Source organism: Aegilops tauschii, chromosome 7 (assembly GCF_002575655.3).
Source record: "Aegilops tauschii subsp. strangulata cultivar AL8/78 chromosome 7, Aet v6.0, whole genome shotgun sequence".
Lineage (NCBI taxonomy): Eukaryota > Viridiplantae > Streptophyta > Magnoliopsida > Poales > Poaceae > Aegilops > Aegilops tauschii.
The window spans coordinates 254,810,373-254,836,795 of NC_053041.3; the positions used below are offsets into that span (position 1 = coordinate 254,810,373).

Here is a 26,423-nt window from a genome sequence, read left to right on the forward strand (position 1 = left end):
CACATTGCTTGCATTACCGAGAGGGCCCAGAGATACCTCTCCGACAATCGGAGTGACAATTCCTAATCTCGATCTATGCCAACTCAACAAACACCATCGGAGACACCTATAGAGCATATTTATAATCACCCAGTTATGTTGTGACGTTTGATAGCACACTAAGTGTTCCTCCGGTATTCAGGAGTTGCATAATCTCATAGTCATAGGAACATGTATAAGTCATGAAGAAAGCAATAGCAATAAACTAAACGATCATAGTGCTAAGCTAACGGATGGGTCTTGTCAATCACATCATTCTCTAATGATGTGATCCCGTTCATCAAATGACAACTCATGTCTATGGCTAGGAAACTGAACCATCTTTGATTAACGAGCTAGTCAAGTAGAGGCATACTAGTGACACTCTGTTTGTCTATGTATTCACACATGTACTAAGTTTCCGGTTAATACAATTCTAGCATGAATAATAAACATTTATCATGATATAAGGAAATATAAATAACAACTTTATTATTGCCTCTAGGGCATATTTCCTTCACTAGCTACTAGCTATGGACCCCTAGGTCTATGGTAAACTACTCACGCTTCATCGGAATAGCAATATAGTTGATGTAGATGCCCTCCGTGATCGAATCCCCCTCCGGCAGGATGCCAGAAAAGATCCCAAGATGGGATCCCACGGGAACAGATGGTTGCGGCGGTGGAAAAGTGTTTTCGTGGATGCTTCTGATGGTTCTGGAATATTTGTGAATATATAGGTGGAGGAGCTATGTTAGAGGGTCACCGAGGGGCCCACAAGGTAGGGGGCGCGCCCTCCACCCTTTCCACCGCCTCGTGGCTCTTCTGACTTGCACTCCAAGTCCCCTGGGTGTCTTCTGGTCCAAGAAAAATCATCATGAAGTTTTATTCCGTTTAATGCATATAAAACATCCAAAACATCCAAAACAGATAATATAATAGCATGGAACAATAAAAAATTATAGATACGTTGGAGACGTATCAAGCATCCCCAAGCTTAATTCCTGCTCGTCCTCGAGTAGGTAAATGATAAAAACAGAATTTTTTGATGTGGAATGCTACCTAACATATTTATCCATGTAATTTTATTTATTGTGGCATGAATGTTCAGACCCATAAGATTCAAAACAGAAGTTTAATATTGACACAAAAACAATAATACTTCAAGCATACTAATAAAGAAATCATGTCTTCTCAAAATAACATGGCCAAAGAAAGCTATCCCTACAAAATCATATAGTCTGGCTATGCTCCATCTTCATCACACAAAGTATTCAAATCATGCACAACCCCGATGACAAGCCAAGCAATTGTTCATACTCTCGATGTTCTCAAACCTTTTCAACTTTCATGCAACACATGAGCGTGAGCCATGGACATAGCACTATAGGTGGAATAGAATATGGTGGTTGTGGAGAAGACAAAAAGAAGGAGATAGTCTCACATCAACTAGGTGTATCAACGAGCTATGGAGATGCCCATCAATAGATATCAATGTGAGTTAGTAGGGATTGCCATGCAACGGATGCACTAGAGCTATAAGTTTATGAAAGCTCAAAAGAAAACTAAGTGGGTGTGCATCCAACTTGCTTGCTCACGAAGACCTAGGGCAATTTGAGGAAGCCCATCGTTGGAATATACAAGCCAAGTTCTATAATGAAAAATTACCACTGGTATATGAAAGTGACAACATAGGAGACTCTCTATCATGAAGATAATTGTGCTACTTTGAAGCACAAGTGTGGAAAAAGGATAGTAACATTGCCCCTTCTCTCTTTTCTCTCATTTTTTTTGTTTGGCTTCTTTGGCCTCTTTTTTTGTTGGCTTCTTTGGCCTCTTTTATTTTTACTCACATGGGGCAATGCTCTAATAATGAAGATCATCACACTTTTATTTACTTACAACTCAAGAATTACAAATCGATACTTGGAACAAAATATGACTCTATATGAATGCTCCCGCGGTGTACCGGGATGTGCAATGACTCAAGAGTGACATGTATAAAATTTATGAAAGGTTGTTTTTCCACAAATACGATGCCAACTACATGATCATGCAAAGCAATATGACAATGATGGTATGTGTCATAATAAACGGAACGGTGGAGGTTGCATGGCAATATATCTCGGAATGGCTATGGAAATGCCATAATGGCTGTTTTGGGGAAGGTAATAGGTGGGTGTATGGCACCGGGGAAAGTTGTGCGGTACTAGAGAGGCTAGCAATGTCGGAAGGGTGAGAGTGTGTATAATCCATGGACTCAACATTAGTCATAAAGAACTCACATACTTATTGCAAAAATCTATTAGTCATAGAAACAAAGTACTACGCGCATGCTCCTAGGGGGATAGATTGGTAGGAAAAGACCATCGCTCGTCCCCGACCGCCACTCATAAGGAAGACAACCAATAAATAAATCATGTTCCAACTTCGTTACATAACGGTTCACCATACGTTCATGCTACAGGAATCACAAACTTTAACACAAGTATTTTCTACAATCCACAATTACTCACTAGCATGACTCTAGTATCACCATATTTATATCTCAAAACAATCATAAGGAATCAAACTTGTCATAGTATTCAATGCACTTTATATGAAAGTTTTTATTATATCCCTCTTGGATGCCTATCATATTAGGACTAAATTCATAACCAAAGCAAATTACCACTCTGTTTAGAGAGACTCTCAAAATAATATAAGTGAAGCATGAGAGTTCAATAATTTCTACAAAATAAAGCCACCGTCGTGCTCTAAAATGATATAAGTGAAGCACTAGAGCAAAATTGCCTAGCTCAAAAGATATAAGTGAAGCACATAGAGTATTCTAATAAATCACGATTCATGCATGTCCCTCTCAAAAGGTGTGTACATCAAGTATGATTGTGGAAAACTAAAAAGGAAAGACTCATATCATACAAGACGCTCCAAGCAAAACACATATCATGTGGTGAATAAAAATATAGCCTCAAGTAAATTTACCGATAGACGAAGACGAAAGAGGGGATGCCATCCGGGACTTCCCCAAGCTTAGGCTCTTGGTTGTCCTTGAATATTACCTTGAGGTGCCTTTGGCATCCCCAAGCTTAGGCTCTTGCCACTCCTTATTCCATAGTCCATCAAATCTTTACCCAAAACTTGAAAACTTCACAACACAAAACTCAACAGAAAATCTCATAAGATCCGTTAGTATAATAAAATAAATCACCACTTTTGGTACTGTTATGAACTCATTATTTATTTATATTGGTGTAATATTTACTGTATTCCAACTTTTCCAAGGTTCATACCCCCGATACTACCCATAGATTCATCAAAATAAGCAAACAACACATAGAAAACAGAATGTGTCAAAAACAGAACAGTGTGTAGCAATCTGTAAACTTCGAATACTTCTGTAACTCCAAAAATTCTGAAAAATTAGGACAACAGAGGCAATTTGTATATCAATCTTGTGTAAAAAATTCAGAATTTTATCACGCTTTTGTGATTTTTTAAAATTATGGGGCTGGGCGCAAAAGTTTCTGTTTTTCAGCAAGATCAAATCAACTATCACCGTAAGCCATCCCAAAGGTCTTACTTGGCACAAATACTAATCAAAACAAAAAAAACATATCTAACTAGAGGCTAGATGAATTATTTATTGAAAAACAAAACAAAAAAAGCAAGAAATAAAATAAAATTGGGTTGCCTCCCAACAAGCGCTATTGTTTAACACCCTTAGCTAGGCATAAAAACATAGATCTAGGTATAATAATAATAAGGCGTATGTAACGCCCCGGACACACCCGCCGGTGGTCGTTACTCCTGGCGGGATCTAGACTAGCCCCATAGATCAATACTAGTCTTTAGCACGCTTAACTTTGGAGTTCTATCCGAATGGGCTCCCGGAAAAGAAGGAAATCCTTATTGACATGAGCAGTCTATCATCCCTATTAAGCCAGGCTATCACAACATATCACACATGCTCATCTCATACTCCCTTCGTTCAGCAGCAAGTTTTCTTTGTGGTAAGCAAAAGTAATCAAAAGGGTTAAATTTAATAGGATAAGGATCCCTAAGTTCAAGTTCGAGAGGAATTGGTTCCTCCTACGGCCCCTTGTATTGTATGATCAACTCATCATTGTAAGCGTTCTTTTGGCAAAAAGTCATGAGCTTATTTTCTAGAGAGAAACCTAATCCGTTGTTTTGTATAGCAAAATTATCATTAAGTTCAGAAATTCTATCAACTAAAACATCGGTAGGGACCCTTTTTCTTAAATTTTTGTTATAAGCAACATGATTGAGAGATCGTAATCACATTATTTCTTCTTGATTAAAGAGAATCCCCTCTATGGGAGGACGACCACCATCTATTTTATAATGCGCAAAAAATTCACTAGCTTCTTTCATAATGAATCTAAACTCGTGAGCTAGAAATATAGTAGCGGCGCGTTTAACAAAAGAATGCTCAATATTAGAAAACTCTATAAAAATCCTTTCTATGCAAGGATGCATGTGAACAAATTGTCTTTCAAGTTCAATTACAAGCAAAGTTATTGCATCTGCGAGACTATTAGTTTTATGGAGAATAGATCCACCTAACGTGGGTAGCGCACCGGCACAAGTAAAGAAATCCTGAATAACTCCTTTTCCAATAATATTGCTGCTACCTATGCGAAGTTTTTTAGTGTGCAAGATAGTAGATACTTCATGAGGATCAATATTAGCAAAATTATCCAGGTTTCCCTCGTCATTACTACTATCCTTTTCAACGATAATCTCCCCAGATTCAGACATGATGGCAACAAATCGATCTAGCAAACGAGCAAACCAAAAACAAGCGAAAAAGACGAACGGAAGAAGGGCGAAAAAAGGAAAATCTTTTCGAAGATCGTTTTAGAAGTCGGGGAGAGGAAAACGAGAGGAAAATGGCGAATAATGTAATGCAAGAGATGAGAGTTAATAATGGGTACTTGGTAGGCTTGGCATAGATCTCCCCGGCAACGGCACCAGAAATTGGCAAGTTGACGGGAGACTAATCTTGACTTTTGCGAATCTTCCCCGCAACGGCGCCAGAAATTCTTCCTGTTACTTCTTGAGCTTGCGTTGGTTTTTTCCTTGAAGAGGAAAGGGTGATGCACCACAGTAGAGATAAGTATTTCCCTTTGTTAAGAACCAAGGTATCAAACCAGTAGGAGAAACGCGCAAGTCCCCAATAGATGCACCTGCACAAACAATCAAACACTTGCACCCAACGCGATAAAGGGGTTGTCAATCCCTTCACGGTCACTTGCAAAGGTGAGATCTCATAGATATAGATAAAATTAAACAAAAGATAAAATATTTTTGGGTTTTCTGGTTTATAGATCTGAAAATAAAAGATTGCAAAATAGTAGATCGGAAACTAATATGATGGAAAATAGACCCGGGGGGCATAGGTTTCACTAGAGGCTTCTCTCATGAAGGTAAATAATACTATGGGTGAACAAATTACCGTCGAGCAATTGATAGAAAAGCGCATAGTTATAACGATATCCAAGGCAATGATTATGTAATATAGGCATCACGTCCGTGTCAAGTAGACCGACTCTTGGCTGCATCTACTACTATTACTCCACACATCGACAGCTATCCAGCATGCATCTATAGTATTAAGTTCACAAAGAACGGAGTAACGTCTTAAGTAAGATGACATGATGTAGAGGAATAAACTCAAGCAATATGATGAAACCCCCATCTTTTTATCCTCGATGGCAACAATTCAATACGTGTCTCGCTACCCCTACTTTGTCACTGGGTGAAATAACGCAAGATTGAACCCAAAGCCAAGGACCTCTCCCATTGCAAGAAAAACCAATCTAGTTGGCCAAACAAAACCGATAATTTGAAGAGAAATACAAAGATATGAAATCATGCATATAATAATTCAGAGAATATTCAAATAATATTCATAGATAAGATGATCATAAATCCACAATTGATCGGATCTCGACAAACACGCCGCAAAAGAAGATTACATCGGATAGATCTCCAAGAACATCGAGGAGAACATGGTATTGAGAATCAAAGAGAGAGAAGAAGCCATCTAGCTACTAGCTATGGACCCGTAGGTCTGTGGTAAACTACTCACGCTTCATCGGAAGGGCAATAGAGTTGATGTATGTAACATCCCAAAATTCTAAATTTTGGAATGTTATAATAAACAGATAGATTGGATTGATTGATTGACTGAAAGTGAGTGGAATTCGAAATCTTTTGAAAGTTAAATGAGAGGGAATAAAAGGACTTTCCCAAAACTTTCATTTTGCTTTTATGATCTCCATGAATTCAAATTATTTTCATCACAAAACCCTGGAGAGAAGATGACATGACTTCTTCCATTTATTTAAATGAAAAGGGGTGTTGAAAATATTTGAATTTCATTTGAGAATATTTTCAATTTTGAAACTTTATGCAACTCAATGATTTTCCCGAGAGAAGATAAAATGACTTCTTCAAAACAAATGAAATATGAGTTGGGAGTTTCAAAGGATTTATTCAAAGTCCCATTCAAATTATTTTTCAATATTGGAGTTATTTGAGTTTTATTCAAATTATTTTTCTCCAAAAATAAAATATACAGAAATTAGGGTAAAATGATTCCCTACATCAGAAAATTGGAGAAAAATAAATTTGAAATCATTTTGGTATTTTTAAAATGATTTTTATTGGATTTTGATAAGGCAGCAGCACTGTTTGATTTATTAAAATTTGTGTGGATTTTATTTGAATTTACAAAAATGTCCACGTTGTAGGAAATCTTTTTCTGAAAATTTTGATATATTATATGCCTATATAATATTTTTTAATTACTTCGTTTTATTATTTTCTTTGTCTGAGAAATGTTTTAAAAAAAAACCATCCCCTCCGACTGGGCCGGCCCAGCCCCAGGCCAGGCCGCGGCCCAGCTCAGCTCGCCCGTCACCCCGCGCGACCGACTCCAGGCGGGAGTCCGCCGCCGCCACGGCTCGCCGGAGGCGTCTCCCCGCCGGACTCCTCCTCCCCTGCCCCCTCCCGCACGCCACCGTGCCGCCCCCCCCCCCCCTCTTAAAAGCCGGAGCCCCGGGCCCCGACCCCTCTCTCTCCCCCTCTGCTCGCGCCTCCGCGCCTCCCGCATCTCGCCGCCGCCGGCGAGATCCGCCGAAGCTCCGCCGCCCGCGCCACCACCGCTCGCCTGCGCCGCCGCCCGTGCCTTGCCCCGCGCCCGAGCCGCCGCGCCGGAGCTCGCCGCCCTCGCCTTGCCCGCGCGCCGCCGTCGCCGACCGCCGTCGCCGGAGCACGGCACTGCCCCGACCTCGCCGGACCCGACCCGCCGGCCGATCAGCCCGAACCGCCGCGAACCGGTAAACCGCCGCCCGGTTTTCTCGGTTTTCTTTTGTTCAGTTTAAAAAAAACTAGACTAAATCTGTTTTTTTAGGGTTTTATTAAGCAACGAACGTCCGCGGTTTAGGTTTTATTCGTTAATTAGCTTTTTCTTTTTCTGTTAGTTTTATTCAGGGACTTCTTTGTAGATGTTTTATTTACAATTTAGCCCGTGGACTTCAAACCTTCACATCTTTTTACTCGTTTGTCCAAATCCAACGAAACCAACGCCCACGCCTTCGTTATGATCTCCTCTATCCAGTAAAACAACTTAAACATGTTTTTGAAAATTTAAAATTTGTTTTCAAACAGATTTGAATTTGAATCTTCTTTTGATCATAACTTGAGTTCCGTAACCCCGTTTGAGTTGATTCTTTTTGCAAATCGAAGCTCTTGACTTAAACTTTCTGATAAGGCCAAATTCACATAATTTTGGTACTTTTAGAAAAAAATTTATGCTGCAAGAGTTATTTGTTTTGTATTGATGTTTTCCGAACTGTCTTCTCGTTCTTTCTGATCTATTGAGTGATTTGCTTATGTGTGGTTACTATTGCTTGCTCTCGATAGATTGACCGGAGTGTGACGAGTAGATCTATCAAGAGTTTGAGTGCGAATCATATTCATCAACATTGCAGGCAAGTTCACACTTTGATCATGTCCCAGTTCATACCCAGTTTTATTGCATTAGATCTATTTCCTCAAACACATTGCATGGTTAGGATCTAAATAAACTGTGGGTATTGGGAAGTAGTTGAGGTAGTACCTATTACCTGTTTTTCTATCAAACCCTTGGGAGTTACTTCTACGTTGCTTTTATTATTGCCATGCTATGCTCGTAGACGTGGATTGGGTTTGAGTGAAATTCATGACAGATGTGAGAGTGTTAATTAATGGTTTACTTAAGGTGGCAACTTAAACTCACATCTGGGTGGATTGAGGTACCTGGGTATTCCAGGATTGCCTATTTTTCTTTTGGACCGCCACCCAGGTTCAAAGGGATCATGAGATTTTTCATGCTAGAAACTTCCGTGTGCAGCCGCAAGCTATTATGGGCTCTAGCATAGTTGATTAAGTTGTGTGAACTCTTACAGTGGTAGACTAGCAGATGTAGGGGAAAGTAGGTGTAACGGTCTACCCATACGTAAGGTGCAAGCACTTCTGAAAGACTGTGTCTTGGTCATCCGTTACTCAAACACCATGTAGTGCGAGTAATCCAACGGAGGAGATCAAGTCTTGTGGGAAAAGTGCACAAACCTCTGCAGAGTGTACAAACTGATCATGATTAGCCGTGTCCCGGTTATGGACAACTTGAGTATCTAGTTCTTGGATTATCCCGTTGATCTCATCAGGTTACTTTAATTAATCTTGTTGGGTTAATGATGATACTTAATTGGGATTGAGATGCTGTCAACCATCTCAATGTTTCACAACCACCATGATAGTTAAATAAAATTTATTCCTTTGAAGTAGGGAAAAACTGGCTTTTCACAAAAACATTATAACCATAGAGCTTTTCCACCAGCCATATATGCATGTAGTGATAGCCTTTGTTCATCATTTCTCTATGGTGTGAATTTGCCAGTACATTCAATGTACTGACCCGTTTTCGGGCTGCAACGTTTCATGTTGCAGGATATCTTACGACGAGTAAGAGATACGTTAGGGTTACGATTTCTACACTCAACTTTGCCGTTGGTGTTGATGGGAATCCACAACCTTGTTACTTCCGCTATTTGGATTGAGGTAATAGTATTTACGTTATTTTATACATGTGATTTACCTCTGTTATAAATCCTCGAGTACCGTGTGTGTCAGCATACCGATCCAGGGATGACACTTAAGCACAGAGACTTGATCCATTCGGGTCGGGTCGCTACAATGTAGATGCCCTCTGTGATCGAATCCCCCTCCGGCAGGATGCCGGAAAAGGCCCCAAGATGGGATCTCACGGGAACAGAAGGTTGCGGTGGTGGAAAAGTGTTTTCGTGGATGCTTCTGGTGGTTCTGGAATATTTGTGAATATATAGGAGGAAGAGCTAGGTCAGGTGGTCACCGAGGGGCCCACAAGGTAGGGGGCGCCCCCCTAGGGTGCGCCCTCCACCCTTGCCATTGCCTCGTGGCTCTTCTGACTTGCACTCCAAGTCCCCTGGGTGTCTTCTGGTCCAAGAAAAATCATTGTGAAGTTTTATTCCGTTTGGACTCCATTTAGTACTCCTTTTCTGCGAAGCTCAAAAATAAGGAAAACAGGAACTGGCACTGGGCTCTAGGTTAATAGGTTAGTCCCAAAAATAATATAAAATAGCATATTAATGCATATAAAACATCCAAAACAGATAATATAATAGCATGGAACAATAAAAAATTATAGGTACATTGGAGACGTATCACCTCTCGAGGACCACACCCACTTGGTCAATAACATTGAAGCTAACCTTTCTTGAAAATTGATGTCAAAGGGGGAGAGAGATGCACAACAAAGCTTATTTCAAATCTCTTATATATCAAAAGGAATATCCTAAAGGGAGAGAGATGTATCTTAAGAGAGGAGAGAATCCTACATGTTTCTAAGAGGGGAGAAACATATTGCCCAATTAATTTCTTTGCTATAGTAGTTACCTATAATTGCTCTATTTGTTCTGATTTTTGCCTTGATTTTGTCTGACCCTACCTACTCCCAATATTCAATGCTAGATTCAGGGGGGAAAGGGTGTTCAAGTTAGGGGAGAAAAATCCTTGAAAGTTTATTGCAAATCTTATTTGACCTTTTGCAGACATGATTGACCTAAAAGAAGTACTCACCCAGTGATACTCTCTTCTATACATGTCATCCCAGTCTTGGTAGTCTTGATGATCTCGTGTCTATTTCCTTTGGAGAAATTATGTTGTGTTATCTAACCATGTTTTCTCAAGTGTATTTCTTCAGGAATTTGATCAAGCACCTCAAGGTAAGTATATGCATCTCACTCATGTGCATGATGATCTCTTGCTTGTTGCACATATTGTTTGCAAGAAAGAATTATGGACATGAAGGTACCACACTTTCACCCTTTTGCTCTGATTCATATAGCCAAGACATATGTAACACACTACAATCCCTTCCTATTGTGCGTCTACTCTCTATGGCTATCATCATTTAATAATTGCACACTTGTGGGGGAGCATATATATGTTACATGTTTCTCTCAAAGCTTTCATACAATTTCCTATTACATCTCTATTTGAAGTTTTGATGTATGTTGCCATCAATTACCAAAAAGGGGGAGATTGAAAGCACATTTCTCCCTTGGTAGTTTTGGTAATTCATGTGAACATACATATTGTTGGACTAGCATATTTATTTAGTATATTTCAGATAAGTTCAACAATGGCATGGCAAGGACATGAGGATGTGGACCCCTTCAAAATCCTAAGGACATGGAATTGGCAAAGCTTCAGGACTCTTCATTTTTGGTTAAGTGATCCAAGTTCACATTGAGTCCATAGGAAATCCAATACTATTAAAAGGGGATGAGGTTTTGATCATGACTCAATTGCTCAAGTACTTAGTGAAATTGCTCCAAAAATCCTCAAAGACCTTCTCCAAATCTCATATATCAAAACCCTAAAGTTTCATCTCGGTGCCACCGAAAGCATCTATCCTGGACCCAGCGAGTTGATCCTATACACTGCCAAAGCCAAACCCTAGAATTTCTGTCTCACCGAGATTGTGATCGGTTTCATCGAGTAGCAGTGACCAAGTTTCTGTGAGCCAATTCGTTCATTTCGGAATTACTAAGTTGAACTGATAGTAACTATCGAAACGAAGTTCTGCCTAGATTATCGCATATCGTTCTGTCCGAGATTTCCACTTTGGTCCCACCAAAAAGCACAATGTTCATATCTTTTACACAGGTCGGTCTCACCGAGATTTTGCTCCGGTGTCACCGAGCTGAGCCAAAAGTGTGTAATGGTTGGACTTTGGGTGAAGACTATAAATACCTCTCCACTCCCACCCACTCTCTAAGAGAGCCATCAGAATGAATCTACACTTCCACCATTCATTTTTTGAGAGAGAACCACCTACTCATCTGTTGAGATCAAGAGATTCCAATCCAACCATTTGAACCTTGATTTCTAGCCTCCCCAAGTTGGTTTCCAGTCGAATCTCTCTCCTACCCAAGCCAAATCTGTAAAGAGAGTGATTGAGTGTTGAGGAGACTATCATTTGAAGCACAAGAGCAAGGACTTCATCATCAACTACACATCTATTACCTTTTGGAGAGTGGTGTCTCCTAGATTGGTTAGGTGTCACTTGGGAGCCTCCAAGATCTTGTGGAGTTGAACCAAGGAGTTTGTAAGGGCAAGAAGATCGTCTACTTCGTGAAGATCTTCCCCGAGTTAGGTTAGTCCTTCGTGGACATAAGCCATGATGGAATATACAAGGTTGCTTCTTCGTGGACCCTTTGTGGGTGGAGCCCTATGTGGACCCGTGCATCCGTCACCCTCCGTGGGTTGAAGTCACCATCAACGTGGACGTATGATAGCACCACCTATCGGAACCATGCCAAAAATCACTGTGTCTTCATTGCGTTTGATATTCCATCTCTACGCCTTTACTTTCCGCACAATTGCATGTTGTATTATTCCCGCTGCTCTATTTCTAGATATGCATGTGTAGGAAGTCTTGGTGATATCTTAACTAGTGCCAAAATCAGCCTAAATATCAAGAAAATTAAAAACTGCACATTTGGTTGGTTAAGAGTCTATTCACCCCCTCTGTAGACCTATCTTCTTCGATTCTAAAGATTAGAGATTAATCGAAAATCGACCAATTAATCAATTTTATCGGTCGACTATTAATCGGTCATTTTTTACAAATCTCAGGCTCCCAACACTGAAGTATGTTATATCAACACGAAAACAGTATTGGACAAAAGTGTTACCTTGATTCCTAGCCTTTGAATCCTTGTATAATGATGGACAAAATAGGACAATAGTACATATTGCATAACAAGGTCGACAAAACATAAATAAACATAGTTTTTGCAGACGTAGTGCTAGGAATAGGCCCGATTTATCGGTATATTCCCGATAAATAGCTTGTCAGAGCGATAGATCGGCCCAAATGACAAACGGTGAAGATAAGGTATAATCTTATCGGTCACCCCCGAGTAGCGATAAATTAGACGATAAATCGCTGAATCGGATAATTTTTTGAACAATGCTCATAGCATTGTTCTCTGGCTCTGGCAAGTTTCTGGCTCGGCCTTAGCGCGGTCAACGCTTTTTGCTGCCACTTCTCATGTCACCATAGACTGGAAAAAACTTCAAGCATCTAAGATTTACGGAAACCGTAATTTAAGAGCATCTATAGCCGGACTTAGCAAATCCACCCCATATACGACCGCGGATGCGCCCGGGCACGCCCGCGAATGCATCCGAACGGACCCTCATAACCCGTGCCCGACATCCACTTATCACATATCCGGACTCTCAAATCCATGCACGTCCATCATACACGCAAATGTCGCACGTAAGTAACAAATGTTTCTATCGAAAATACATAGTGTTTACATAAAATTCATGTTAAGTGCACAACTCAAACATCAACTCTTTGGTTTCCATTGTGGGTCCACATATGCTCCACAGGATCACTGAGTAGCTGCGCTTGCACATGATGATTCAGATGCATCTGTAGAAAGTTCATAAGTTGAGTTGCATCTTGATCTTCCGGGATTTGAACTTATTCTCGAGGCGCTTCAAAGTCATTGGTTTTGGCAATACCATCACCCTCATCCTCGACAATCATATTGTGCAAAAGAACACAACATGTCATGAGCTACCACAAAATTTCTGATTCCCAAATCATTGCAGCTCCACGAACAATTCCCCAACGAGCTTGGAGCACTTCCAATGCCCTTTCTACATCATTCTTAGCTGCTTCCTGGATCGTTGCAAAGCAGCTTTATTTCTTGCCCTATGGTTCGAATATGGTATTCACAAACGCCACCGACTGAGGATAGATGCCATCGGCAAGATAGTAACTCATGTTGTAGTCACGGCGGTTGACGGTGTGGTTGCACGTCAATGATTCCCCGTTACAAAGCCTCCTGGACACCAGAGATCGTTGAAGCACGTTGATGTCGTTGTGAGAACCCTCTGCTTCTAGTATGATGGTGGCCTCTTTGGTGTGGCCTTAATACATTCCTCGCAAACCTTTGGGTTAATTCTTCCATTGCCAATGCATGCAATCAATTGGTCCAAGCATTTCTGGAAACCCTCTGGCCTCTCCAATAGCCAACAATTTTTTTGTGCCTTGCACATGTGGTCCTCTTAGATACTATGCTCCAAACACCTACACCACGATGTAGGCAAACTTGACAGTAGTCTTTAGGCATGTGCTCTCCCCAATTCTGACTATCTCACCAATGGCATCCGTGGCAGTACCAAGTGCAAGCATCCTCAGAGCAGCCGTGCATTTCTGCTTAGCACAGAAAGATAGTTGGCCGCAGCAATCCCTTGTGAGCTTGAAGTAGTCATTGTGTGCCTCGACTCCCTCCACAATGCGCAAAAACAATGGTTTCCGCAAGCGAAAACGACGACGAAACCATATCATCGGGAAAGTTGGGTTCGGAGCAAAGTAGTCACTGTGCAGTAGCCATGCTCCGGACACCCTATCCCGATTGATCACTCTTCTCCCTTTGGTTGAGCCCTTGAAGTTGAGAATATGCTCCTCCTGCCGGTCCATTTCCTCTTGCATGCTCATGAGCATGATCATGTCCACTTCTTCGTCGGAATCCAATGAATTGAAGAACTCATGTTGAATCATTTGATCAAGCTCCGTCGCTTCATAACCCCCCCCCCCCTCCGATGAAGCATCGGAATTCATCGTTTTCCCTTAAAAATTGCAAAAAACTAGGTCGGACAATGTGTTGAACACATAGAGCACGAGGGCGAGCCCGAGAGTTGCCGAACGTACCCTCGTGGCGTCCGGGCTAGCGAGGACGTCCCCGGCGACAAGGACGGGAGAGAGGAGTGTTGTGTCGGTTGTGGCGGTGTAGAGGCTCGGAACAGCTGCAGACCGTGCACAGTGGCGGAGGTGCGAGACAGGCGCCGTGGAGAAGGAAGAAGAGAGGAGAGAGCAAATGGATCCGGTAGGGCGAGGGGGTGGATTTGGTGCAAGTTGAGGTGGGGTAGGGCTATCGAATCCGATGTGACGGACGCGCCCGGCGTCCCATATCCGCCTCATATTCGGGCTGGATATAAGGGGTGCCGGTCAGCCCAGGCATTTGAGGCCAGTTTGAGGCGAGCGTTTAGATCAATTTCAGTCGGCGACCGGACTGTCCGCCCGGACGTTTGAGGGGGGTTTGGAACGCCATGCTGTAGATGCTCTAACTAGACTCTTTTGGTGCGATGGTTCTATACGGTCTTAGCACGACGACTTCCCGACTATCTACTACAATAAGTTGTGCCTGATTCGGGCGAGGGAGGGGTGATGATGGCGGCGCGTCTTCGGCTCACTTTAGTGTTTGTAGTCGTCATTAGGTGGTCTACGGAACTGAATGTAATTTTTATTATTTCTGATATTCGTTGTATTGTCATAATTAAAGCTAAATAGATCGAGAGTTTTCTAAAAAAAACTAAGAGAAATATCAAAAAAAAGATACTGGACGGAATAAAAGGTACTCGTAAGGCTTACTGCAGCCGCACACGGAACCAACCCGGCCAGAGACCTTGCGTACCGTACGCGTCCCTTTTATATCTTCTCAGAAATCTTTATCTTTACCTAATAATAAAGTAAATTAGGTTTCTTTCGTCCGTCATGGCATTTTTCAGAAAAAATCCTCTATTTTAGAGAATTCAACCCGCAGTCCCGTTTTAAGTTAAAACGAACCGTTTTTTCATATTTTACACAAAAGTCCCTTGTTTTCTTGAAATCAACCCGCGGTCCGGATTTAAGTCACACCCGAACCGTTATTTTACATTTCGAAACCCCCTGATGTTTTAGGTAATTCATCCGCGGATCATATTTAAGTCAAAAATGTTTTTTAAAATCATTCGCATCTTTTAAACCGTAACTCCGATTTGAACATGTTATATATGAAATTTGATTAAAAAATATGTAGAATATGAATATGATATTATTTTTACCTGTTAAGTATTTTTAAATATTATTTTTGGAATATATTTAAGTCAAACAAATGATTTTCTAAATTATCCGTATCTTTTAGACCGTAACTTCGATTTTAACATATTATATATGAAATTTTATTAAAAAATATGTGGAATCTAAATATGATGTTAATTTTACCTGTTAAATATTTTTAAAATATTGTTTTGGGAGCAAACTTATAATTTATAGTGTAAGATCCGTTTTCCTTTCGTACCGGCGGCGATCTGGATTGCAAATAAACACCCCACTATAACAATATAGGGAAAAGAAAACATCGATAATTACACATGCATACCTCTGAAAAATGTCGCAGGGGAAAACAACAAATTTCTCATCGCGAGAGTGAGAGAAAGCAAGAGAGAGAGGGAGGGAGAGGGAGGAGAGAGGGAGAGAGACGCCTTAGGATTAACCATATTCAAACACGTTTTTGTTTTGTTTTTTGTGGACACCGAGGCCATCGCCAGCGAGGGTGAGAAGGAGGATAAGCGGCGACACAAATATGATGCCTCGCAAAAATAAAAGAGATGGACCTATTGTGGTCCTGAGTGATGGTTGTTGGGTTAAGAGCATGTATTATATTTTCTTTCCGGTTGCAATGCACGGGCTCTCTTGTAATAAACGAGATGGAGCGGGATTCGTCAGCCGGTACGGTACAAGGAGGCGTACACGCCGCGCGGCAGCGGCAGCTGCAGAACCTGCAAGGAGGGTACGACCGTTGCTGCACCACACAGGGTACAAGACAGATATGCTTCAGTGCATCATTCTCTTTCTGCATCCTTTCCTTGCACAAAAGAAAGAGTGATCGAATCCAATGTGTGTGCGTGCGATTGCCAACAACGGGAAAAGGAATGACGCGACGACGAGATGACGGACTCTCTCACCTTGCGCCCTGCCCCTGCTTAACTTTGGGCTTTTCGCTGTGCTCATCTCTTCTCATCTGCACACTACTTCTATCCTCTTCCTCTCCGGTAAAAAAAAACCTCCTTATATCCACTTGTACCATATGTGTTGGTGCATCTCCAAGACCCCGACGCGGATCACTAAAATTTCTACGGACACGTTTGAACGAAATTTAAGCTAGTCGTTATAACACATGCAAACACAATGAAATTAAACAAATTCGACATAAATTCAACTAAAACTATGAGGTCTCCTTTGGCTTGTAGGAATTTTGTAGTAATTTTATAGGATAGGATTTTCAAAGAAAAAAAATTCTATGGAGTCCTTTGGTTTGTAGGTTGATTCCTATTTCTATGTAGGATATAATACAATCCTTCACATTTTAAAAGAAAAAAATATTAACCTAGACTCAATGAAAAAATTCTTATCTTATGCATCAAATGTCATCTCTTTCTGTATATGAATTGAGATCCATGTCATCTCACTTTCTATGAAATTTCTATTTCTATAATATTCCTATCCTATGAACCAAAGGAGCCTGAGCATTGTAGCAGACCGAGGTCACCGACACATTTGTCGTCGTCACCGGTGTTCGAGCCGTCGTCGTCGCGCCGGTGGTGGAAGGCCCGCATGCGTCGCGACATCCCTCCCTTGTTGTTGTGGCACGCCCGTTGTGCAGACACTCCGCCGCACCTTGCCGCTTGTCCTCGGCTTGGAGGCAGATGTCACGCTTAGACTCCACCATCCCCACTTGGAGGAGCTGGGTGTTGAGCCGACGCCGGGTGTGGACGTATGACTTGACAGTGGTCTTGGACCATTTGAGGGACCAAGCCTCCGAGAGCGCGAGGTTCGCGAGCACCCAGGGCGGCATCGCCTGGATCTTGGCGGAACATGTCCTTACGCTCCGCCCATTGGCGCTCCTCCACCTCAGCTTTGCACTTCGAAGACAACGCGCCGCAGGCGTCGACCCCTTTGAGGTAGTAGTGAAGGTGTGGTGGCGGCTTCAACAACGAGGAGGATGGCACCTCCTTCTTGATGGCGTGAAGGACATGGCGCCATTGCGTGCCCCGCCGGCGCGCGGATGGTGTGATGGCTCTTCCTTGACGCGACGCCCGATGTGGACGCCACGGTTTGCAGAGGGGACAATTATGTCTGACTTGGTCGATCAACGACCGATGCAACACCTCTTCCATTTGTCCTTGAACTCGTCATCCGATCGGCCACGACATGACGGTTTCTAGTTTTCGTCATCCGATCGGCCGTGGCATGATGGTTTCTGGTCTTCATCATTCGATCGGTCGCGACATGACGACTTCTGTTCCTTGTCATTCGAGGAGATTGGCTCTGCCTTCATAGTGGATGGATCCATGGAGGACGACCAGGGCAACGACGCGAATCGAATCCAGAGCTCCGCGTGAATCTGATGTCCTAGCGCGGCAGCGGATGGTCGGACCGGTAGCCGTCGAGCAACCACCACACTTAGGTCTTCTTGTCGTCCGTCTTCTTGCCCATCGCGACGACCAAAGATGTGGTGCGCGACGGCCGATGGAGGTGTGCGAGAGGAGGAGTGTGCGGCTTGTGTTTGTGAAGGAGGAGGCCAACCTGCTTTAAAGCCAGAGTAGGCTTCTCGGTCGCTGTGCCGCCGTGAATGCATGCAAGCGACATGTTGGTCAACCAATGTGAATGCGCCTAAGGTTCTAGAGCCAGACGGTCGGAGAGAACTTTTGGATGGACCCGGAGCGTCGGAGTTCAACATGGTGAACATCCGGACTCCCAATAGCTCTCGAATTGGTCTGCCTTGATTTGATAATCCGTGTTGGAGGTCTGAAAGTGTCCAGATAGCATGGTCTGAACATCTATGGGCGTTTTGATGATCCGCCGCGCTGGAGATGCCCAATCCAGGGTGCTAGCTAGGTGCTATAGGATCGATATCTTGGTTGATGGGAAGTTGAGCCACCAAATCTTGGCGTCGGGCCTGGCATAAACAGGGAATCCGATGCTTGGGCCTTTCTTTTTGAACCGAGTATAATCAGAGTCGCTCACATAGATGAGCATACACATATCCCTATAAACGTACGCACGCACACCTTATCTTTATAAGCACTCCGAGAGACTAAGTCGGCACATCATCTTGAGAATGACGAAACTGCCATAGACGCATTCGTAGTCGATGGGAACGTTTCCTCCCACTAAACGCATATCGCCGGAAGGCCTGAAATAAATCCCGAAAAATGGAAGCACCAATGTCTAAGTCTGAAACTTGAACTCTGGTGGGCAAGGAATACCACTCTAGAACTTGAACTCTTGTGGGCAGAGAATACCACGGTCCTCCTAACGACATCTCCTAGGCGGACCCGTAAACCTCCCGCAACCGTCCGGACCATGCTGTCCGAACCACGGAAGCCATCCAACGCCGACCTGTATCGGTCCACAGGGCTGTCCTGACGCGATTTCTCCCGCAAACTGGAGCCAAAAGTGGGAGAGGTTTGTAGGAGTTCGGAACGCTCCCAAGCCCACTTCTGACCGCCCTGACCCATAAAAAAAACCCCATTCGCCCGTGCAGCGGCCGTCATTGATGCCGCGATTTGACCAGACGGGAAGGCGGCGCATACGGAAGCGACCTCTCGAGCGTCGCCGCCGCTTCAATGCGGATGTCGTGTCCCGAGAAACCAACTCCTGTCGCTACGCCACATTGAAGCAGGTTGATCGCCCCTCCGTCTGCCCTGGCCGTGGCTATTTAAGCCACACTCCGGCATCGTCCAGATCCGCACCCTCCAGAGCACCGCAATGTCCTCCTCCCCCTCTCTGAGTCCTTCCTTCTCTCCGAGCCTGGCGGCGATGGCGAAGTCCTGGTTCTCCGCGCCAACAGGCGGCACCGGTGGAAGTTCGTCGTCAAGCAGATCGTGGCGTCGCCGCCCTCGCTCACCTGGACCATCCGCATCCACGGCGGCGGGCTCCTCCGACAAGGAGGACGAGCTGCAGCGGCGGCCATGTCTACTCTCGAAGGCGGGTCAGATGGGTCCGGTGCCACCGTCGCCGGTGCGCGTGAAGGAGGAGCCACCCTCCTATCCGCGGGTCCGCGTTAAGCGGGAGTCGGCATCCCCGCGTCGGCAGGTGAAGGACGAGCCGGCGTCCCCGCCACGCAACCGCGACCTCCACATCGGCGGCCGCCTGAAGCAAGAGTCGGCGTCCCCCTAGCGCCTCCGCCGCGTGAAGGAGCGCACAACCGTTAAGCGGGGATAGACGGGCCCTCTTCGCCACCACGGCGCCAACGCCATGTGAAGGAGGAGCTGCCGCCCGCGATTGCTAAGGCGCGTGGCCGCATCCTCCACTATCTCGGCGGCGGCGGTTACAACTGTGCCTCCGGCTCTCAGGGCGTGCTATCCGAGCCGAGTGTGCGGCGCGGCGGCAGGCGAGGTACGACCGACGCAATGTCGGTCGCCACTCTGAGTTCGTCAAGAAGGACGTGGCGTCGGAGTGGGTCCAAAACGACCCTGACCTCGTCGCCGCGTGGGCGCTCGACCGCTCCGTCACCACTGCGGAGACAGCCGCCAGGCGCCGTCTTCGCCTTGACGACGAGCTCGCCAAGATCGGCGAGGAGCAGCGACTGCTCCGCGAATGCCGGTCGCGGCAAGGCCGACGTCGCGGTTCCGCTGGCCACGTCGTCAGTGGCCGCGGTGACCCTTCGTATGGCGCAGCAAGAGGCGGAGCAGCTCCTCCGCGAGCGCCAGGTAGCCGCGGCCCTCCGGCGTTGTTTTGTCGCTAGAGGGACTGGAGGGACCACGACGACGGAGATGGTGATGCGGCAGGGCAGGGCGGACAAGCGTATGAGGTGGTCGTCCGGTATAGGGTTTAGTTGTTCCTTTTTTGTTTTTTTAGTTAAACGGTTGAAATATCGACTTTTTTATGTAATTATATCTAAACTGGAATGAAATTCATCCAGTTTACACGAATTTCATTTGGTTGGTTTGAGTTGTTAAAAATATATGCAGCTAGCCTTGGATGTCAACCTCCTGCATTGGGGATTAGTCCCCCTGTCCGCGGACGGATGCGGAAGGATTTTTGCGGATTGCCGTCGCAAATGCCCTATTGGTTGGCCATTTGCCTTTTTTAAGGTGCAAGAAACAAGATTGAAGATTAGTTATGTAATCAATGCAAAAAGAGGGAATTAGAAAAAAATAAGACCAACCCAAGGGCTATCCTTGTTGGCTTTTCTTTATAGAAGAAACTTCGTGAGCACCGCGCGTCCATGCCGGGACTCGAACTCGGGTGGGCTGGCAGCAACCTTGGATGCCCAACCAACGGATCAACGCCCCATCCTCGCAAAAAGAGGGAATTAAGTGCAGCTGCAGGCTAGCGTTGAAACAGCAGCCACATCGTTTTTCTATTTTAAGAGATTAATTTTATTTTCCTAAGCGTCTATCTTAGGGTTCTTAGCGTCTTGCATTGGAGATGCCGTTATAATCCATGGGATGCTCTTCTTCATCGTTTTCACATTACATAACCACCTCTGCTCTATGTCTTCCTTCCCCCGGGTCTACTCAAGAACAGCTCAACCTGTCCCTTGTCCAGATTCACCATAACAACAGCCACAAAATAATAAAGACAGCGACCTTGTTCGCAACTGGGCCAGATTGCCCACAAATATCAGATTATGTTCTGCTCGACTTGCGAGCATACATGAACCAGGGAGGGAGGCTAGTGGTTCGTCGCTACGAAGCAGGATCCTCTGCCTCTGCTGATGGTCCAGGTTGTTCTAGGTAGAGCTGCATCTTCAAAGGATCACACCTCATTGACTTGATGGGGGTTATCTGCGGCGGCTGCATCCACGCCTTGGTGTCCGTGGGGATCCACAGCCGAGCCTCGTCCTCCTCCTTGTCCTTCGCACCGTCTGCAGGGAGGGATCGGAAGTAGGCGGTGATCTCCCAGCTGCTATCTGTCACAAGGCAAACGCGGTGCCTCATAAGCTCTCCCGGTGATAAAAGTCACCGCTGGCTGTTGGCCTTTAGAGAAAATCTCGAGATGCTGAAATCGTCCAACAAAGAGATGGTGTCGACTACCTGATGGAAGGGGCTTTGTAAGAGGTCCAGCGACGGTCAGTTTGATCAAGAACGCCCGCAGAGCAAATTCCAGGCTGGACTCCTCTAACTCGGAGCCATAGGATTGGTTCACTGCAAGCTTGAACACAAACTTCTCGAGTGGTACATGATCTTTGTCGTGGAAGATTACTACGACCCTCTCAACCAGTCCCTGGGTTGTAAGAAAACTTATGGTTAGTTAAAAAGACACAACCAGCCTGAAATCTTTACACAATCAACAATGTTTCAACACCAAGGGATCCTAAGATCTCTAACATTGTTGCTGAAGCTTGAAGCAAGTGCAAAATTGATATAAGCCAAAGTGAAAAGGCCAAGTAAAAGCCCAACCAAACACCCCCATAGTTTGTAATAATGCTATAAGACACAAGAGCCAAGTTCACAACAATCATATGGTCAAAACAAAAGGTGGAACAGATGTGTACCAAAACTTTAAAGCTCAAGCAGTATAATGTATGTTACATTACTCAAGTTACCTGTCCATTTAATGAGTTCTCTTGATAATATAATTACTTATAGAGTGCATTTCATTGCAGGAGGAGGAACAATCAGGGGAACAAAACACACCTTTTGTATGAAAGGTAGAAGGCCAGTAATCACAGAGTGGATGTAGTCAGCAAGCTGGGGGTGCACAGCTTTCTGGACAACTATATTCATGTACCTTCTCCTCTCAAATGCACCTACACATGCATTGTGCTTAATCCATATCCAACCAAAGAACATGACAAATAACAAAGTTGCCAATGTGACGTAAATACAAAAGGGAGAGGAATCCTTACGAGTGGGATAGAAACCTTTGAGGAAGACAATGGAGCTGACAGCAACCTCTAGAAATTCAACAATCACTTGTGCAATTTGACCTTTTAAAGCCAAGCCGAGTTTTAGTGAGATGACAATGTGCAACTATTCAAACATAAAAGTCAGCTTCTGGGGCAAAAAGCACGAACTCATCATCAGCACTTTACCCTGTGGAGTTTGATTCTTCCGATCCATGGCCCAGTTCAAGTAAATAACTAAATTCTGGAGTTTGGAACTTTCAGGTTGCTGGTTTTACATTCCCATGACCAACACAGTGATACAGGTGAGCAGGCACATGATACCCTGCTGCCAGATTAGTTTAAGCCAGAGAAACCGAAGCTGGGTTAGTAAGTTCGGGGTAAAAATATAACTGTCAGATAAGAACATGAGAGAAGAACAAATAAGTGATGCACTGGACAGCTAATTTTCTGACATAGTAACATCACAGCAACAACTGTGGGTATTACCTAGCACAGATTGCAATACCAGAAGGAAACATCTCAGATAGACCAATAAAATCAGGATAACAGTGTGCATTCAGTTGCACATTAAGTGGCTCATGACATAAATGTCTGGAAAATAAACTTCCCGCCTCATAGAGAAATGCAAATACGTAGATATACTTCGGGTTTCATCATTTCATAAAAAGAAGATTATAGAATCATAGGTACTGAGGTATGGTTACCATAGAAATGTATTAGCTTTCACATCAGGAAGGACTCTGCTACTAATAGTTCATTAATCCCTAAAAGAGTGTTGTATATAGCCTCAGTTTCAAAATGTGACTCGTCCCCTGCAAAGAACTCATGCACGCATCCATCCACTTCAATGAAAGAGCAACCAGGCTGCTTGGTCTTTCTGCTACTGTATATTCCTGTCCTCACTTTGTTTGCATCAACCCACCTTGATGTGGTAGCATAGACAGTAGAAAGTAAAACGTCCCCTCCACACCTGTTTGGCTCCAATACTTGGATCCTTTCTGCTACATACTCTGCAAGTCCCACCTCTCCACAGGCTCTGCAGGCAAACAACAACGACCGCCACATTACAACATCAGGAGCGATAGGCATCTCTTTAATGAACTGTTCTGCCTCTGCCAATAACTTAGCACGCCCCAGGAGATCAACCATGCATCCATAGTGTTCGATCCTTGGGGCAATACCGTAAATACTGGACATGCGATGGAAGTGATGGTATCCTTGTTCAACTAATCCTCCATGGCTGCAAGAAGTTAGGACACCCAAGAAAGTTATCTCATTCGGCATGACTTCACCCTCTTCTTCCATCTGCGCAAACAAATCTAGTGCCTCACCAGAGAGGCCATTCGCAGCAAAGCCCATTATCATCACTGTCCAGGAAAAATCATCCCGCTTGACCATTCCACAAAATATATCATAGGCCTTTTTTATATCCCCACACTTTGAGTACATGTCAATCAATGAATTTTTCACAGAAATATCCTTGCCTAAACCATGAATGTCACAGTAAGCATGGACATACCGTCCCAAGTCCAGTGCTCCCATCTGGCCGCATGAAGATACAACAGTAGCAATTGTTGCATCATCAACTTTCACTCCAGCAATTTGCATGTCTCTGAATAGCTTAACAGCCTCTTTAGACTGACCTAACTGTGTATATCCAGAAATCATTGAGGTCCAGCAAACCGCATTCCTCTCAGGCAATCCATCAAAAACCCTGCGAGCATCTTCAACCAGCCCACACTTTGCATACATACTAATCAAAGAGGAACCCATATAACAGTTAATCTCAAAACCATTTGTCACAAGCAGTGCATGACAGAGCTTTCCGACCTTCATCATGCATGTCCTTGCACAAGCAACTAGAGCATTCAGCAAGGTGACCTCATCCAGCATAACTTGCGCCTTGGCCATTTGGCTAAAAGCCAGCAATGCCTTATTAGGCAGCCCAGCATGTACGTATCCAGCAATGATTGTATTCCAAGAAACTGTATCAGAGGCTCCTTTGGGAGCAGAATCAAGAACTGATCTTGCAGTAGATGGATAACTACAAGACGAGTACATATTGATAAGAGTATTAAGGACAAAGGTATCAGAACTTAAGCCGAGTTTCACAGAAAGGGTATGGAGCTGGGCACCAACAACAACGGAGGGCATGCGGGCGGCGGTAGAAAGAGCAGCGCTAAGGGAGTAGTTATCGATGGGCATGTAGCCAGACCGGCGGAGTAGGGAGAGGAATGAGAGGGAGAGAGATGGGACAGAACCTGAGGAGAGTGAGCGAAGGACAGAGTGGAGCAAGGGTACCTTGAGCAAAAGACCCGAGACGGTTGCATAGGATAGGAGAAGGGGGAGATGACGGTGGGCTAGGCGGGAGATTGGGACAGGGACGACGTATTTACTTTCAGGGAAAGCCTTTCTGGTAATGGAGAAGGAGCGTGTCTTCCCATCGAACATTCGCGAAGACAAGCACATCTAGATTCTCAATGGAGCTGACCGATAGCGGAGCAGAATGGAGTGTAGCTGTCACGCGGGGAAGCAACCGGATGATACAGGAAGCTGTCACCCAATACTGCAACCTACATTAAAGGAACCTGGCATAAGACATTGTTTTCTATTCGAACAGGGGCAATTCTCCATTTCCACCAGCAATAACAAAACCATGATTATATTTTTGCACACAGAGAATGTAAACAACACACCGACAAGAGTATCAGCACCTATTCAACTCCTGAACTCTAACCAACTGGAACGAAAATAAATGCTAGCAGACACGCCATTGCTCAACATGAGATATCACAGACATCAAGCGGACATAGCCTAAGAATAACGAGGAGTGCACAACAGATCATGCCGTCTACTGCTTTCCCAGGTAGTATCAGGACCACCGCTCCAAGTTAGCTTCACAAGAAATTGCACAATTTGCTAAGGATCACTACGGGCACGGGGTTTCGTGTGGGAATTCGATTTCTTTTCTTTATGGAAGCAACTGCTACTAGCAACGGCGTAGCCAGGATTAGCTGACGCCCTGGGCCAAAAAAGGGCGAAAAAACACCCCCCAAAATTAACCCCAGGTTTACTTACACAGGCATATCAAAGGTCAAGCTCGACTCACACGAACAAAAATTACTAAAATTAAATTGAAACAAAAATTACCAAAAGGCTTTCTACAATGAACTAACAAACTTTAAACTACATGAGCTAATGATCGACGATATTGAACATTTGAACGAATCTATTGAAAGGAGCTAATCCAGAAACGGGACGAACGACAACCTGGGAAAGCTAGGGCTCCCTTATTTACCACCAATAGGAAATACGCCTTGACGGTTAGTTCCTCGCGCCGCGCCAGTTGGTAGAGGAGAAGAGAGCCCCTTCGCCTGGTGATGGCGGCCGGCGAGAGCGCCTTGGTCGGAGGCGGGGGACTGCTGACTGGAGGCGGCGGAGGGCGGGGAACGATGGAGGCTTATGCGGCCCAGGCAAAGGGGTGGAGCTGAGGGAGGACGAAACGAACAGGGTAGTGTAGCTATAGAACTGGACCATCCGAGAAGGATCCAACGTCCAGAAAGCAAAGGCTGTTTCTTCTTAATTTCGTCAATAAAAAAAGAGCGCGCTACGCGTCCGCCGGCTGATCTTTCGCGGGCCGTCAGATCTGCCGCATCGACCAGCCCAGCTCGCCTCCACCGTTGCAACATAGGTCTTGTTGCAGAAAGAATTCTGCAACACAGATATTGTTGCAGATTTTTTTTGCAACAACTGTTTTATTGCAAAAACATTTTTGTAACCAAGGTTTTGTTGCAAAAATAATAATTCAACTGAGGTCTTGGTTGTAGAAAATTTTCGCAAGAGAGATTTTATTGTAAAATATAAACCCGTAGTAGACCATTGCAATATCGTATATATTTCAGAAGCATAGCCTCTATTGCATGAATGATGGTATAGGTCCTCACTTGACGCATGTCATCCACAGAAGGTGGCGGACGGAGCCGCTGTAATCCGCCGGTTGATGGTAAGCTATTCCCATAAAAAAATATTGTCTTTATAGACTGTTTGGTTCGGGGGAAATAAAACAGGGAATGAGAACTCAGAGATGACATG

At 44.3% G+C, this 26,423-nt stretch overlaps 1 protein-coding gene across 7 annotated transcripts; it reads right to left on the reverse strand.

The window, feature by feature from the left end:
• Positions 1-21,032: 21,032 nt before the first annotated feature.
• On the reverse strand, positions 21,033-25,870 carry LOC109764274 (DNA polymerase zeta processivity subunit). Of its 7 annotated transcripts, none has more exons than XM_073502833.1 (7): positions 25,602-25,870; positions 23,036-24,904; positions 22,518-22,656; positions 22,332-22,412; positions 22,120-22,232; positions 21,517-21,706; positions 21,033-21,392 (listed from the first exon to the last, which is right to left on the reverse strand). In XM_073502833.1, exons 3-7 carry the CDS (start codon positions 22,543-22,545, stop codon positions 21,169-21,171), a joined length of 636 nt encoding a protein of 211 aa, XP_073358934.1. In that variant the 5' UTR covers positions 22,546-22,656; positions 23,036-24,904; positions 25,602-25,870; the 3' UTR covers positions 21,033-21,168. The 7 variants fall into 7 exon arrangements, 5 of the variants coding, with proteins under 5 accessions (XP_073358934.1, XP_073358936.1, XP_073358935.1 ...); XM_073502835.1 differs by having other exon boundaries at positions 22,518-22,653; positions 25,602-25,820; XM_073502834.1 differs by having other exon boundaries at positions 22,818-24,904; positions 25,602-25,802.
• Between the last annotated feature and the right edge of the window lie 553 nt (positions 25,871-26,423).

Coding starts and splice junctions, on each gene's coding strand:
- LOC109764274 (XM_073502833.1), bottom strand. CDS start 22,545: ATGGATCGGAAGAATCAAACTCCACAGG. Junction 22,413..22,517: donor GAAGAATCAAACTCCACAGG/GTAAAGTGCTGA, acceptor TGGCTTTAAAAG/GTCAAATTGCACAAGTGATT. Junction 21,707..22,119: donor TTCTACCTTTCATACAAAAG/GTGTGTTTTGTT, acceptor CTTACAACCCAG/GGACTGGTTGAGAGGGTCGT.